General features: G+C 35.2%; 2 protein-coding genes across 5 annotated transcripts in view; one reads left to right on the top strand and one right to left on the bottom strand.

Moving 5' to 3' along the window:
• Positions 1 to 3789, top strand: part of il16 (interleukin 16) — a 28621-nt gene extending 24832 nt beyond the window's left edge. For all 4 annotated transcript variants that reach the window (XM_046857403.1, XM_046857402.1, XM_046857405.1 and 1 more), the window contains one exon: positions 678 to 3789. In XM_046857403.1, the coding sequence (XP_046713359.1) occupies positions 678 to 844 (167 nt within the window). In that variant the 3' untranslated portion in view covers positions 845 to 3789. The remainder of the gene's footprint in view (positions 1 to 677) is intronic.
• Positions 3790 to 8652: 4863 nt separating this feature from the next.
• On the bottom strand, positions 8653 to 15638 carry stard5 (StAR-related lipid transfer (START) domain containing 5). Its single transcript, XM_046856797.1, has 6 exons — positions 15319 to 15638; positions 15106 to 15155; positions 13896 to 14028; positions 13557 to 13674; positions 12736 to 12829; positions 8653 to 11267 (listed from the first exon to the last, which is right to left on the bottom strand). The coding sequence occupies exons 1-6, from the start codon at positions 15406 to 15408 to the stop codon at positions 11117 to 11119; spliced, it is 636 nt and encodes a 211-aa protein (XP_046712753.1). The 5' UTR covers positions 15409 to 15638; the 3' UTR covers positions 8653 to 11116.
• Between the last annotated feature and the right edge of the window lie 1931 nt (positions 15639 to 17569).

Raw genomic sequence — 17569 nt, 5'->3', positions numbered from 1 at the left:
GGTCACTGAGTCATATGTTTAAGGCTAGAATTGTTTTCAGATGCGAGTGTGAATTCCATGCAGAGGGGGAAGCAGATAGGTGTTGATTTTAACCAAAACTGTGTTTTTAAAACTGTGATACTCATGGATGTGAGATCTCATGCTGTAAAACATGCAGTTCATCTTTCATGGGTCTTGTGTGAAGACATTACTGGCATAGTGTAAAAATGCTGAGCAGTAGGTTTTAGTATTTTATTAACTCAATAAAATGTCATTTTTAACTCAAGTTTGAAATGAGGCAGTTTTTCATGTTTGGCATAAGAGCCTGGAACTTGACACCTTGCTACCAGTTTACCATTAATCATCGATGAATATATATATATATATATATATATATATATATATATATATATATATATATATATATTATTGTGACATGTGACATCATATATGGTTCGACCTCCAAAATGTTATCACAAAAAGGTTGGCGTTACACATTTGTATAGGATGTCTTTGGATGTGGGAGGAGACCCAAACCCTCATGGCAACAAAGTGAGGTACATAAAGATGTGGTTTATATAGGTTGGAGTTTGTAATAGAAAGTACAATATTTTACAAGTAGTATTTTTCTTTTTTTGTCCAAAGTATTCTTTCAAGAGACACTTTGTAGTAATGCGTGGGTTTATTTGTGTTGACAGGTAGTACAGCAGAGCAAAAAGGCCTTCAGGTTGGTGATGAACTGCTGCAGGTCCAAGACTCTACAATGCAAGGCCTTTCACGTCTCGAGGCTTTGACAGTCCTCAAAGGACTTCCTGATGCATCATTCATAGCCATAGTGAGGAGAAAGAAAGCAGAGCAGACCTAAATTCTGAAAGTACACCCAGGTTTTGTGATAAGAGTGAAAGGACTGAATTTTGGGGGAACAAGTGCTACGTGCAAATTCCCCTAATGACCGTCCTAAGTACTGTAGTATCCAAGATCAGAATTAGGGTGTATCCCAACTGTAGTAAAAATGAGTATCACAAATGGTTTACTATTAATTGGATCTTAAGTGTAAGAACATTATGTTAAACACAAACCAAAAAATGTTTTTAATTTGAATATATGGAATATTGAATAAAGAAAAGCTAAAATGCCACGAGAGGTTTCTCAACAATGACAGTGTGTGTAACTAGACAATGCCAAATAGAGTACATACTTTTAGTGCATAACACTGTAAAATTAGGTGAATTGGGATGCAGCAATAGTTTTACAGTATATAGTAGAGTACAATAGTTTTTAAATGACAAATCCAACCTACCCTGGTAATTTCATGCAATCTTACTATCAGGGTCATATTTATGTTAATTGGGAGTATTAGTGAGAATATTTTAAATATAGTTAAAATAAATCTAGTATTTCCTAATATAAGATTAGAGCAAACACACTGAGAAATTATTACAACTATTTCTAGACATATTTGACAGATTTCAAGGTTGAATTATTTTGTTTTATTGGCAGAATGCATTTTTGCTACTTTGAAGCACTTATTTAAAAAAAAAACCCCACATTTTAAAATGCAAGGACTGAAAGGATAAAAAAAAAGTCCATAAATACTGTAGGTTTAATAATCTCATGTTTGTTTCAGCATAGCCTTATAAAAGTTATAAATACTAGATTAATACTATAAATCTAATATTCAAGATATTGAAACTCGCTTCAATGCATTTTTTGGCCATGCTCCATTACATTACATCAGAATGCATGTAATGATTGCTGAAGACTGAGAGAAGTAAACAGCATGCAGTTAAACATTGCATTAAACAAACCGAAACAAGACACAATACAGGAAGTGGTCGTATGTGACATTTCCGACTGCCAAGAGAAGCAAGACTGTATGAAAGCATGTGATTCATGAAAAAATGTATCAGTGTTCATGTGTGTCCAATCTGTCCAAACTATTTAGCACAGAACATCTTTAAAACACCCATTTGCTCAGGACGTCAATTAATGTTTACAAATTAAACATTAAACTAAACCCCAGCATCATTAAAAACCCAAAATGGCCAAATATGAAGCTTTTAATGGTCTTAATACAAATTGTTGGTCAGGAAATTAGAGAGAATTAAACACATTACACTCCTGAGACCCTTTTGTATTGCCATTTGATCGCTTACTTTTGGTGGAGGAGAAGCTAGGAACAGGGAATTTAAAAAGTTACTTAAAATGTCTACTTGCACACAAAGGCAAAATCATCATAACGATTGAAATGTTTGATTCAAAATTTAACACTTTAATTTTCAGAACATTTCCCAACTACTCGTCAACATTTCAAGCATCAACATTAAATAAAACATTGATTCTTTTTTTCTGTAAAGAAATTATCTTCAGATTTAGCCAAAAAGCTTAACCATCAAAGAAATCAGAATGGAAAAGCTATCAAATGCTGTATTTGTTTCATTCTTGATCATTTACTGACCAATGATTTGTTGTTAAGACAAAAAAAACGCTTGGTATTTAAACCTTTTCTGCTCAAGAGTGTACTATACATGCTATAATTGTTGCTATTGATTTTGATTACCTGCGAATGAAGCATATTTCAAGTTGGTAAAAATTGTACATTAAAAACACATTCGACTACATATATAATCCTGAAATTGAATTGATGATTCTGGAAAATGCTATCATTTGGGCATGAATGGTTTCTAATCAGATGTGTCTGAATGCAACATTCATGAATAGTTGTACTTCTTATATATTGTTAATGTGTTTTTGCCAATTTTGTTGTGTTGGTCTACATTAACTGCTTTCATCAGACACTCAGGACATTTAGAGTACTGTGCTGATGGACAATGGCTAGTCTGGCATAATCAGTCTTTTACAAGCCTATGGGCCTATAACAAACCAGCAAAGCCTATCAATGCAATTTATAAAGGATACTTATATATCCGTGTGAAAGACGCCATACAGAACTGTTCTCACTGAACTACAGGAGAAAAACTTCTAGGCTTTAGGAAAGGCCATTCCAATTATCACTTATATAATCAATAAATGGTCTAAGCAACTTCAGATAGTCTTTAATGATCTATTGAAGCATAGCACTTCTACATGAATTAGTCCAAAACTGAGATCAATACACATCCAAATATTTAGATTCTATTTACATGATTCAACTGTTTCTGGTGTAATTTTTTAAAATAATTGTAAATAAAAATTCAGAAGGTTAGCCGTGTCAAAACAGCATAACAGTTTGACTTTTCCTTAATTTGCTGATCCATAGAGTTCTTGTGTTTGTACACTTGTACTAACATGGTCAGGGATTCCCAGGAACTTGACATTCTCAAGGTTTCCTGTTTTGTTAAGATTTGCACAAACACTGTATAGATATATACAAATTTAATATTTATATCGATATAAATTTGTATTTAATCAGATTCTTAACAGAGAAGATTTTAAGCTCAGAATAATTTAATGTTTACACATATGCTTACAAAAACCAAAGATAGGGGACATTGTTTTTAATGGTCTGCCTTTACAGTTTATATTCACGACGATACTGTGGGCTTTGTGCCTAATTACAACCATTGTCATTGTCAGCCAATTAATTTATTGATTTCTTGAAAAGAAACAGATCACCGAATTTTAATATAATTGGGAAAAAAAACAAAACAATTGAATTCACATTAAAGATTAGATGCTGTTAGTTTTTTGTTATTGTATAAAATAAGCTACTTATGTATGAGAAAGCCCTGTTTTTATATCTCTGTATGACCCCCCCTCCCCCCCAAAAAAATACAAATAAATTCCCTAATAAAATAATTAACTATTCAACCAGTTTGATGATTGCACTGCAATGTGAAGTGATTTTAATTAATGTAATAGCCCAGCAAATATACAGCTTAGCCATACACTTTTAGCTGTAAAGTTGGCAGTAAATAAAAGTCTGTTTTGAAAGGACCAAATTGACTTTATGTTAAAGGTAATAGTGTAAATAATATTCTTTGCTGTTCACACTATTCACTTTTTGCTGTAACCAAATGACTTTTCAGCAACGGAAGTGGGACACCTTAATTTTTCCAGCCATATGTGATTATTTTCCAAACTTTGACCAAAAAGTTGGTGACACACAATTGTGTACGATATCTTTGGATTCTTCAGCATTACATTTTCCCTTCAACTAAACTAGGTGACCCAAACCTGCATTAGCATGGCAATGCCCCTGTGCACAAAGCCAGCTTTACTATGATATGGTTTACGAGGGTTGAAATGGAATTGAATGGGATGGAATCAAATGGCCGAATTCACCCTTGTGGCAGAATGAACACAAAATTCCACAAGCACACTCCAAAATCTAGTGGAACATTTTCCCAAAAAAGTAGAGATAAATAAAACAGCAAATTGGGACTAAATGTGGAATGGGAACTACAACAAAAACATGAATCTCATGGTCAGATCCAAAAGTGTTTCTATAGAATTTTAAGTGTAGATAAGATATACTTTTCCCACAATGGAAACATTTCTCTGTTACAGCAGCAAAGAAAAAGAAATGTAGTTAATATTTATAGAGAATGTGCTGCTGACCATAAGATCTAAATGTGTTTTCGAACATCTCACTCCACATTTAGTCCCCATTTGCATAACCTCTACTCTAGTGGAAAGAGATTTCTCTAGATTTTGGAGTTTGCTTGTTGAGATTTGAGCTTTTTCAGACACAACGCTGTTGGTGAAGTCAGATACTGATGTAAGGTGAGGAGGCCTGTGGTACAGTCAGAGTTCCAAAATATCTTAAAGGTGTTTAGTAGAGTTGAGGTCTAAGATCTTTCTTTCGAAGATCTTTCACTGCAACCCATAAAAACATTTCTTCTTGATGCTGGCTTTGTGCACAGTAAGTGATTTAGTTCTTCTAACCCAAGTGAAGGGAAAATGTTATGCTACCACATCCAGAAGAAATCTAAACAATTTTGTACCTTTGTGATAATTTTGGAAAGAACCACATATGGCTGAAAAATTCAAGTGTCCCAGTTCTTTTGTCAATATTGTTTAAGCTGCAGTTTCAAATATGCACCCAGTTTCTTCGTAGCCCTGACTGTAGTACAAAACGTATTGACAGTTCAAAATGGCAGTGTCTATCTCTGCATGTCATGCATGTCACTGATTTTAGCAAAGTAGATTTTTGTTAAGATTTTTTCCCCCCTAATCAAACAAATGAACACATCTGGGTGACAGATTTGTCATATGTAGCATTGGCTTTATCTTTGTCTTGTCTTGCTATGATAATCGGTCTTGAGTAGGGCTACATTGGTAATTGCTATATACTTGTTCTTGACCCTGACTCTATTGGCAATGGTTTTGGTTTGACTTGGACTTGGTCTTCACTAATGCCGGGCTCAATATGTGCGATTTTTTAAAGTCCTTTTTTGCGATTGTTGCTTGTCAGTCTGTACGAACATAATCCCCATGTCACACTGTAGGATCTCAGATGTCATTAAACTGAAGTTTTACTTCATCAGTCCATGACACATTCAGACCCGACTTCTCTCGCCTTACAGTAGCTAGCCGTAAACAAAAACAATGTTTAACATTCATTTGGATCAATGACATGCCTTGATAATAAAAACGTCATACAAACTTTCCTTTTCCCTTTATTTTGAAGTTTGAATTTGTCTACCTAACTGTATTATCAGGGTTGGGGCTAGTATTGGTTCTTGACGGTCGACGTAGGAAAAAAGGGTAGGAGACTGAAATCTTCTGACACTGTCAGGATTTCAGATTTTAACCTAGGATTACTGGAATCTTTTAAGGATTTTCAAAATTAGTCCCAGACGACCAAATCGTAGTTAAAATCGCACAGTGTGAGCCTGGCATAAGGTGTTCTTGAACCCAATACTACAAATTACAACCAGGAACAAATGGCAGAGCTGTAGCATAATGTGTAGATTTTCTATTTCACATAGCTACTAGAAGCAAATGACTTTACGAAGCAATTACAAAGTACATATGGTGCTGTCTGTCTTTCAGTGTGATCCTGTAATTTTTATCAAATGCTACCTTATCATTTCTATTTGATCCTTTAAAGTAGCAATAGTGCAAACAATCACTTGATCATCTGGAGCCACTTCAAGGCACTTAAAAAAAAAAAAAAAAAAAGAACCTGCTGTTTGACCCTTGCATCTGGAATGTTCTCACAAACCGCTGCCTTGACTAGGCCTCATCACTTTAGAACAGACCACACCGACTTGTCTTGCTGACAAAAGACAAACAAGTCAACAGATGCCAGTGGTTTAGAAGGTCATCATTTATTCATTGGAAGCTGGTGGAATACATTTTGTGGGATTATATAAAGGGCTCTGTTTTGTATTTAGGCAAACAGTACAGTAAAGGCATTTTGTCTCATTCCAACATTTAACAAAGATGACAAAGAAATCTAAAATATTCACTAATATTTATTCATTTGGTGGAAGCTTTTAATCCAAAGTGATCCAAAGTCCAATCTAAATGTAGATCTTAACAAGAATATGGGAATTACATTAGATTTTAGGCAGTTCAAGGATTATTTCACATCACAAACTCCAGACAAGAAGCTCAGAGCCTCAAGAGAAAAAGAACAAAAATCAAATCCTAAACAATTTTCCTTTAACCCAAATGACAATCATTTTCAGCTATCTAGCTCAAATCATCTGCAGCAAGTATAAAAATATATGAGATATTACTGTATGATGATATAGATGGTATATTGGAATGTGGGTTGAGAAAAAGTTCAACCAAATTAGCTGCATCTTCCAAATTAGCTGCATCGTTATAGAGGACATCAAACGTGTTTTTGGCTGTGTGTACATTTGGGATAAGAGGAAAATTGGAAAAATTGTGCAATAATAATAATCAGAGATTCAGATTACAGTAGAAGTTAAACATAAAATTAAAAAAGTCGAAATATCCATTCACATTTTTAAAAATGATTTACACAAACGTTCAGTAAAAAAAATCAAAAAGAAAAAGAACAATGCCATTTTCCACAAATTTTAAATATATCTGCTTCTTGATGATCCAGGCACTCAAATTAATGCCTCCTTTAAAATGAACAACAAACACATTTATCTCCAATGGACATGCATTGCGGATAATTGACTTCGCTGAGCAACACACAGTCATGCTTTTGAACAAAACAGTAAAGACAGGTGACAGAAAAAAAAAATCGCACACGCGCATGCACTTTTGCCGCAAAATTACACACACAAACAGTATCTAGTCATTTTTGTGCAACTTCGAACGATTCAAGCTTTCCATCGTTATGTAAACATCACAGTGAAATTTCTGACTGCTGTATACTTTCCTTTCGATCTTTACAGTTTGCTGCTTGAGAATCATGCTAGTTGTGCCTTCCTTTAATCTTTATACATGTTTCCCAATTTTTATTTAAAAAAAATGTGATGGACTAAGTAATGTATGTTATTTTATAAGCATTTTCTTAATACCATACTCATCACCTATGAGTGCAGGAATACGATTAAAGCAGGTAACACCTATATAAACACTTTTAGCTGTAACTTGTCTGCATGTCAGTTTTCTTGACATTCTTCCAATTTGACTAGGCAAACACACATATACACACACACAAAATAAGATAGCAGGCACGTACAACTAGCATTTAAGCCAGGGATCAGGAATGTCAGACAAGATTGAAAATTGAGGTAATCAGTTCAGAAGTAATATAAAAGTAACCTAAAAGCTGGAATTCGCCAGTACTTAAGAAAAACATGAGGTTTTTAAGTACAGAGTATGCTGTTCTTATGTTTCCAAGAACTTGCAAGTAACATCTGTGTGACTGCATGTTTGAAGTCGAACACGTTTAGTGTTCTCTACCTGTTCAGGCACAAAAAACTAACTAACCACATTAAGCGGGACTTCAGACATTGGCTGGATTCAAGTTTTATGCCACATCAGTATGTATCCATGTGTGTGAAGGTGATATACACACAACATACTGCATTTTATGATTAAAAAATAAAGAATTTCCTACTGTGATTTAGCCGTGTTCAGATTCGCTCAATTTAGAAAATTATTTTTAGAATAATTCTATCAAGTTTAATTCCCGTTCTAAATGATGTCGCTGCCTTATAAACTATTGTAACCATATTACATAAAGTAACTGTTGCATTTAGTGTGAGACAGCTGTAACTGACCATGTAACGTGTCTCCCTCTTATAACTATTTTGTTTATTTAAATGAATGAATTCTATATCCAGTGACTTGCATATAAAATAACTAACTAAAAATAAGCTTTTTTTTTTAATTTATTAATTGCTTCAAATTTTGCACTGCCTTTGCACTACTTTTAGTGCTGGCAAACATCAGTGGATTAAAAAGGGCAATCCTAGTTGTGCATTACACAATTTGATAATTTAGTCAGGGGTTCAATCACCAGTATCTCCAAGCTGCCATGAGCCCTTTGTGCTCCAGGGGCGCTCTATCATGGCTGACCCTGTGCTCTGACCTCAGATTTCACTGTGCTGTATAGTAGCGGTCCCCAACCTTTTCTGCGTCACGGACCGGACAATATTATAAATATTATATATTTATTATAATAAACTATTATAATATTTGTATATATTATATAAAATAATATTTAAATATTATATATTTATTATAATAAACGGACAATATTTTCACGGACCGGCCTTTAAGGTTTGGCGGATAAATACAACAAAATAAAATGATACGACCGGCATAAAAACTAGTATTTTTTTTAAATATAATTATAAACGTGAATCCACTGTGTTGTTTTTTGTTCATTTTGTTGGCTTGGGGGTTTGAATTTAATGGTAATGTATTAAGCGTTACCGGCCGGAGCAGCCTCTTTAAGAAGGTAGCGGATGTTGGTAAAACATGTGACCGAGGCATCTTAACATGCATCAAGAGTGAGTCATAGACAGATGTGGCGGAGAGAATCCGGTAATTTTCCAAAATAAAACATTCAGAATCAGATAATAAATAAAACGGAAATAATGTAAGTTATGTATTCTTTCAGTGCGGTACCAACTAACCAGTCCACGGTCCGAGGGTTGGGGACCACTTCTGTAAAGTGTAACAAGTATAAAGCCCTTTCCCTTCCTTTCTTTAAAACACACTCCCCAAAGGCAAACATTCTCTGCCCCATGTCGGGTGGTTCTTTGCCTCTATGTCATGCACACCTTGAATTTCCATTATTTGACGATCAAAGTTCCAAAAAATACGAAAATGTACCGCTTGCAACTGGAATATTTAATTACATTTTGCTTATATACTTTTGTATTAAATTAAATATAATGCCTTAAATTGAAGATGATTAACTTATTATCACAAGCAACAAAATTGCAAATCGTTTACATTAGAAAAAATTGTTTAGTATTATAAATGTGAAACCAAAATACTTACAATGCAAATTAAAAAAAAATAGTTCTTCTTCTAAAATCAAAATCCAAGCTTAAACTGAAACAAATATCTGTCTATTTCTCTTTATGCCTCCATTTGACTGTTGCATAACACTTGAATCCACCTTTCAGTACCACACTTAATTCTACTCATTGCATTAAAAATGTTCAGATTGCACTATTTTGTCTGCAACTATATGAAAAAAAGATTATGTATAAGGGATTCACACGTCCCATTTTTTTTTTAAACATGATCCCAACATCAGAGCTGTTATCCGATACTGAACCGATAGTGTCTATATACATAATAAAAGGTGTTGAAAAGGTGTAGATATGGAGACACCCTGTTAGCTTCAAGATCTTTCAGCTAATGACTGGGTCATTCTCACAATACTCAAATCGACTCCCGTAAGCATCTGTTGGTAAGTGATGCAAAATATCACAGGCACGTACATGTGCAAGATTCGTGTTTGTTTCAGGCAACATCATCACATTTATGGAATGTTTAAAACACCAGCGGATCAGATCCTACATTTTGTTTCTGATTGTGAAATGGCAAATTTGATCGGATTCCACTCGTATCCAGTGACTCATAACATCATCAGTCTGATGTATGACGATATTCAGTATCAGATTGATGCATTTATTTGTCATATCAAGACTTTTTTTTCTTTTGGTAGCAAAAAATAGCTATCAAGCCGTATTTCTTGCACCAAATCTCATTTCCTTTAATGTGCTCACTTTAGTGTCAAAAGTACAGAACAGAAAAGTAACTCCTATAAAAACTGAGGCTATAAAATTAAACATAGTGATGTAGTGTTATATCAAAATAAACCATCAGTGTATTGGTGTGATGTGCGCAATGTGTGCTCTTACCTGCCCATGCCACATTTGTGCTTTTCTCTATAAGTGACAGTTATAGCAGGTGGTTCAAATTTGTTGTCGCAATCTTGCTTTTGTAATGTGAAGTAATTTAAGGCCAATGATTCGCTTATATGGTCCTTTGGATCATGCCGAGTGTGTAATTCTATTACCCACAATCCCAGTTTGCATGTAAAGTGAGCTTTTAAGACATTTATGTGCATGTTGGAATTATTCATTTCCTTCATTACAGCTGCCCGTCGTACAGCCCAAATATTAAAACGTACCTGAAATTGGCAGTTTGAACAATAGACCAATAAAAAAGAATCCTCTTGTGAGCATTACAAGCAAGTGGTTTGTTTTGCGCTATGCATGTAAACGCTAACATTAGCAGTTAACCAAGAAGTGGCTAACGCTAGCGCTATGGATTCTTCAGTATTTTATATCCAGCTTCAAGAATTTTAAATTAAAGGAGAAAATGTTGACAATTTCTCGTATTGAGGGAGCGAATGAATGAAGGAATGAAGACATTTGTTAAAGTATGCTGAAATAAGTAGAAAGGTTAAGTAGGGAAGTTACTTTTCTGTTCTGCGCCTTTTAAAAGAACAAAATATAAAAAAGTGAACCCAGTGAGCACAATCATATTTAGAATTGGTTCAAAAAGAAATCAGTTTTAGAAAAGACAGCTATTTTTGGTCACACACACTAGACGTCAGACTTTGTAGACGTTGGATCAGAAAGCCATAACCAGGGCTGACTTAAAATTTAGGTTGGAATCAGTAAAGAACATAAAAGTGGGAGTTTAGTGCTCACTGGATAAACACAGCAAGGATCAGAAAATACCTTTTTGTTGTACAGTAATGGATGTGGATATTCTACAAAAAGTGCCTTTAGTGCTTTTTGAGAGATTTAACAGCTTTACTGAGGTTCGTGTAAAAGTCGGTCATACTAACGGGGAAGAACGAATCCACGATGGAACGAGGAAGCAAACCTCCAAGATCGGTCTGGAAGAAGCTGATAAGCTGGGTTTTACCTGCTTCCCTGTGAGTTACAGATAAAAAGAAACAAAATTCACATATTAATTATAGTAATAATAAAACACTTATAATGCAATGTGGTACTGTGTATTACAATGTGTATTACAGTATGTACAGTATGGATAAACTAATGTTTGCATCTGATATTCATATAAATCTAATGGAACATAATATAGCCTATGCTCATGTATTATTTTAATATCATTATTGCTTTACTATCAGTTAGTGGTGCAACGGATCACAAAACTTACGGCTCGGATTACATTACGGTTTCTGAGTCACGGATCAGATCGTTTTTCGGATAAGCAAAAAAAAGTTGAGGAGACAAATATTTATATAGCTGTTTATTTATTACAAGGAAAGTTACAGGGGGGAAATGCTCCAATACATGCCATTCGAATGATGCGGGAGGCTTTTCAAGTTCTTCTGCTCCTCTGCTAGCCGTTGTTGTTGACTGATTAACACGTCCCTTTTACCTGAGCACGATCGCTCTGTGTAGTCACGCAATGACTTAGAACGCAATATCCCTGAGTTGCGATCCGTTGCACCCCTACTATAAGTATCGCCAATCATTCATCTCCATTGTTCTTTTATAGTTTTACTTATTGCTCTCGAATTAGGTTTGATGTCACTACGTGCACAACACTCCCCTCTAAAAGAGAACGATTATATGTAGAAATTATCTAAATGCAGTCCATGCAAGTGTTTCAGTTGACCGAACTTGAAACAATAAGTCCTTTTCAAAAAGAATTATGTTTATGTAGATGAAGGCATCTCACTGGACCAAACTACAGGGCTAGAGATTTTCCCTAAATTCTTGCAACAAAAGAAAAAAAGAACAAGAAAGAAAAAGGTATAATGGAAACATATTGCCTAAGTGAAGAAATATGTTCATTGTCCTTGCATCAAATTCAAAACAGTGGTGTCTCATCTGTTTATGGCACTTGTAAAAAATTTATATTGTGAAGTATAAGACATAATTACCACTATGAACTGTCTTAGTTGTAGCGATATGACAACTGATTATTAATGCTTAAGTATTAACAGGTAACTGTTAGAGCAACTACAAATCTGGACCTTGCAATAGACTGTATACTGCCATTCTTTGTCAACAAAATGCACATAAGAGATAAGAGGGTTTCTCTTAACCCTTAGGTTAGTCCTGTGTGTGTGTTCTATGTAAAACTATCTCGCCTTTGTTTCTGGCCAGGTAGTGCAAGCGTGGCCTTGCAGCATTATCCTGATGTTACTTGCAGCCAGATTGGATTCTATCTGGCTGTAAATTGCTTTAGACAAAAGTGTCAGCTGGATCAATAAACCTGAGCTCGGTATTACTGAAACTCAGTTCAGATGTGTAATGTACATTTGAAATGCTGGCTGTAAAAACAGTAATAGCTCTTTGCTGCCATCTGCCTTCCTTCGCCAGAGACAGGCACTGCTGTTGGGGAAAAAGGTTACTGAAATCTAGTTACCCTGGTACAGGCACACAAATGCAGCCGCATGGATGATTAAAACCGCGCACGTAGCCGGGCTGCGGAGGACAAGCTGGATGGCCCACATTAGTTGCTACAAAGAGATAAAGGGAAAAGAGTCTTCTAAATCAAATTCACAGACAGTTATTGTACACAAAAAAAGCAAATACTGACTCAGATTGTGGAATAAATTATATCCAGGTGAAGAAATATGTGAAAATATTAGCATGGCACTTGTGCCAGCCATTCACAGTTATCTGAGGAATGGCTGCTGTATAAGTCATTCATGGTGAAGGAAAAGTAACCTTGCCACCCTTCAGTCCATCTAAAGGAGATGTGGCCTTTACATTTGTCTATCCATGTAAGGTTAAGTGTGTCTTCTTTTTTTCCGAAAGTCCCAGTGCAGAGGGGCATGGCTTTGTGCCTTTGTGACAAAAGCATGTAAATCTATTTTAGTCTGTGCAGCTTTAACTGGCTTTGTGCATGTCAGTCCTAAAGAATGAGGTGTGGCTTTCAATCTTATTTCAGTTAAAGCTGCACAGACTGAAATAGCTTAAAATGCTTTTGTTATTGGCCTCTTCATGTGTCTGTCCTAGTGAAAGCGCTCTTCTTTGTGCCTGTCAGTCTCACAGAAGCTGGATAGATAGACGCTTTGTGCTTGTCTATCTTGGAAAAAAGGAGTGGCTTTAATCTGTTTTTTGGTATTATATCTCCAGCTTCTAGACATGAAATCACTCTTTATATATTGCAAAACAGCTATATAAATACAGAGATACAGAATTAAATAAAATGATATAAAAAAAAAAGAATAAATGTGATACCATTTGATGTAATCGTTCCATCTTCATATTGCTTGACTAATATAACGTCTACAAAGTCTCGTGGCGATATAACGCCCATAGCAGCAGAGGGAGTAACAGTTCTACACACTGTAACATCCTAAGGAAGGAATAATCAGAAATATCAGTTAGACATGGAAGTAAACACATGGAACTCATAAAATATTAAACTCAATTGTACAGTAGAATCATATGTGCCTTTTTACTTGTGTTGCCTCAGGTGAGAATTTTTGTATAACCAAAGTCACAACAATAATCTAGTGTGTGTGCTCAGTATATCAATGTTTAAAAGCCAAAGTCAAACGAAAATGTAAACCTTACTGTAGAAACTTGTTCAAGCAGCTCAAACTTCTTTACGTTGTTGTCCCATTTGAGACGAAGCCCATTTGGATCTGGTTTCAAACACTCCCAGACTTTCTGTGGACTGCCATTGACGATCCCATCGCCCTTATATCTACAAAACAGATGATCAATATAGAACAAATATCAAATCTTAGTAAACAGGCTTAAACAATCTCTGTAAATGCACAAATTCCTCATTTCAGTTGAAAAGCCACAAGTTGCATATTTACATTTAAGACATTTGGCAGACGGCTTACAGGGCGAATTACAATTCTCTTATATGTATGAATGAGCAATTGAAGATTAAGGGCCTTGCTCAAGGGTTGGTAGTGCTGGGAACTGAACTTACGACCTTCCGATCAGAACATCTGCAACATCTTATCCACTAAGCTACCACTATACTGAATACTGAAGTTGAAGAATAAAACATGGAATGTACACTATATAGACAAAAGTTTGTGGACACCTGGCCATAAGATTCGTATACACATTTCGAACATCCCATTACTGTTATAATAACCTCCACTATTCTGGGAAGATGTTCCACTAGACTCTGCAGTATAGAAGATTTGTACTCATTCAGCCACAAGGGTGTTAATAAGGTTAGGAACTGATGTAAGGTGAGGAGGCCTGGCGTGCATCCGCGTTCACATTCATTCCAAAGGTTTTCTATAACCTTTGGTTGAGGTCAGAGCTCTATAGCAGACTCAAGATCGTTCACTGCAATCCATGTAAACTATATCTTAATGGAGCTGGCTTTGTGAACAGGGGCATTGTGGTGCTGGAACAGGTTTGGCTCTCCAAATTCAAGTGAAAAAACAATCGAAACACAGACGTCCAAACAATTGTGTGACAGTTTGAGGAAGAACCACATCTGGCATTTGTCCATATAGTATAAGTCATATATATGAATAAATGAACAAATGAATGTGCCAGCAAGTGTTACATTTTTTTTTTTTTTAAAGCTGTGCCAGTTGTGTAATATTGACCTTGATTTCATATAACATGAATGAATTTGTTCCTAATTTGATTTTAGATGTAGTTCATATCCACAGATGCTGCACAGGGACGACACTAATGCAGTCACGTGTTGCAGCCATGCTGAACTTCACGATCAGTACAGGTGGTGGTATTATTATGGGATGCATTGTTATAACCTGTGTTTTAGCATTCCGTGTATTTTACTTACACATTTCCTGGGAATTCAGCTGAAGGGCGCCAATAAACAGCAACTTCATTCTAAACAGAAAACACACACACACACACACACACACACACACACACACACACACACACACATACAGTGACCGGCTTTTTTGTTGTTGTTGAATAAACGAAACGCGACTTATCTAACCTGTAATGTTAATACACCAAGAAGGGGCAAAATGGTATAAATACTAACCGATTTCTTACAGATTTTCCAGCCGGATTCGTCTTTCCTGTAGCTCAAAAGACGATCTGCAACAGAATTCGCCTTTTCCTCATAATCCATACTGTGTGTTTTATTTGCTCTACAAATGCTGCCCAAATGAACCGTGGCTTTTTGTCATTGGCTAACAACGATAGATATAAGTACAGCGTACAGTCTTGGAGCTAATGCTTGCTATAAAAAGCATAAACTGACACTTATAGCGCGTATAAAACCCGTAAATCATACATTAAAACGAAAGAAACCCTGACAGCTCATTCATTCGTTTCTGTTCAGTCAGTCAAGTGGGGATAACGTCCTACACGCAGTGCGCATGCGCGAAAACCTTGCGCATGTGCGGTGTTAACGACATGCTATAAGATGGGGGAAGTACTGGATTTTAAAAATGCGTCAAAAAAAAAGGCATATGTGTGTGTGTGTGTGTGTGTGTGTGTGTGTGTGTGTGTGTGTGTATTTATATTTTATACTTATTTATACTTTAAGCAATATTATATAGTACTTTTTAAAAGTGCAGATGTTTATTATGTAGTATTTATGTATTATATGCTGTTTTCCCCTTTAGTATACCTAGTATCCCAAAAGTATTGGGACACCTGACTTTTCTAAACATATGTGGTTCTTCCCAAAACTGTTACCACAAACCTAGATGCACACTCTTTCCCTTAAACTATTAGACCTAAACCTGTTCAAACATTTAAATGCTGTGCACGAAGAAAACTCACAGGTTTACATGGGTTGGAGTAAAAGATCTTGAGACGCCTGCTACAGAACTCAACCCTATTGAACTCCTTTGGGATGAACTGAAATGCTGAAAGAGTCCAAAACTCTACAAGCTCACTCCAAAATCTAGTGAACCAACTTCCCAACTTGTAAGTTATTATACCAGCAACTGGGAACAAAATGTGGAATGAGATGTTCAAAAAGCCCATACAAATCTTACCGTCCACATACTTTTCTTCATATTCTGTATAGTTTAGTAAGAATGCATTCTTATTTTAATTTGTATGAAAACCAATTGCTATCTAATAGTCTCAACTTCTTTCAAATAACAATAATAGCATTGGTATAAGAGATATTATTTATATTTCAAATATAATTTAATCTAAAAATGTATTCGCTTTGATGTAAAGCACATATTACAAATCAGTTACTTCATTTGACACAGACATGGTTTTTCCTGTAATTTTCCTATTTAAAATGGCGTTTTGCAAAATTGTGTTCAAAATGTTGCTTTTTTTGGATGCAGATCTTTTTTTGGATGCAGATCAGAAGTTTTTCTTCTACTTTTTTTTTTACTTGACACAAAATCTGCCTTGCTGTCTGTTTTTATCTTGTTATTATTCATGGTATTCACAGATCACTGAATATTGTTATTAAATATGTTATAAACTACATTTACCCCTGTGTTGTTTATACTTTTCCATTTCAAAATTTAGCTATTTATTCAGTGCTAAGAGGATCTTTATTCTAGTAACTCAGAGATCACTAAACCCTGCCATTCAAGTCAAATATGTGAACAAGTGTCTGAATAGTCATTGTTATTGAACTATCTTTGTTTGGATATATACTGTATATACAGCGGGTAAAATAAGCATTGAACACATCACCAATTTTTTTTAGTAAATATGTTTCTTCAGGTGCTATTCACATCGAATTTACACCAGATGTTGGTACCAACCAAGAAATCAAAGAAATCAAACCATAGATGTCCATGGAATAAGTTATGTGTAATAATGTGAAATGACACAGGGAAAAAAAATTAAACACTCTAACTGAAATTTATTCAATACTTCGTACAAAAGCCCTGTGTTGGTATTTGTAGCTTCAATACGCCTCCTGTATGGAGAAACTAGTTGCATGCATTGCTCAGGTGTGATTTTGGCCCATTCTTCCACACAAACATTCTTTAAATCTTGAAAGTTCTGTGGGCCTCTTCTTTAAATTCTAATCTTTAGATCTTTCCATAGATTTTCAATTGGATTTAAGTCAGGTGATTGGCTGGACCATTCTAGCAGCTTTATTTTCTTTCTCTGAAACCAATTGAGAGTTTCCTTGGCTGTGTGTTTGGGATCATTGTCTTGCTGAAATGTTCATTTTCATCATTCTGGTAGATAGCAGCAGATTTTTATTTTTTAAAAATGTCTCTGTACATTTTTAATCCTTCTTAATTATATTAAGTTTGCCAGTACTGTACGCATCATGATTTTCCCACCTCCAAAATTCA

Source organism: Silurus meridionalis, chromosome 9 (assembly GCF_014805685.1).
Source record: "Silurus meridionalis isolate SWU-2019-XX chromosome 9, ASM1480568v1, whole genome shotgun sequence".
Taxonomy (NCBI): domain Eukaryota; kingdom Metazoa; phylum Chordata; class Actinopteri; order Siluriformes; family Siluridae; genus Silurus; species Silurus meridionalis.
This window is presented reverse-complemented; position numbering and strand designations above follow the sequence as displayed.

Bases quoted from the DNA above. Each gene is read 5' to 3' on its own strand.
- stard5 (XM_046856797.1), bottom strand. From the start codon at position 15,408: ATGGATTATGAGGAAAAGGCGAATTCTGTTGCAGATCGTCTTTTGAGC. The intron at 13,675-13,895 runs GTAAGGTTTACA...TTCCTTCCTTAG, and splicing joins TGCTTGAACAAGTTTCTACA to GATGTTACAGTGTGTAGAAC. The intron at 11,268-12,735 runs GTAACTAGATTT...TGTAACTCACAG, and splicing joins ATTTGTGTGCCTGTACCAGG to GGAAGCAGGTAAAACCCAGC.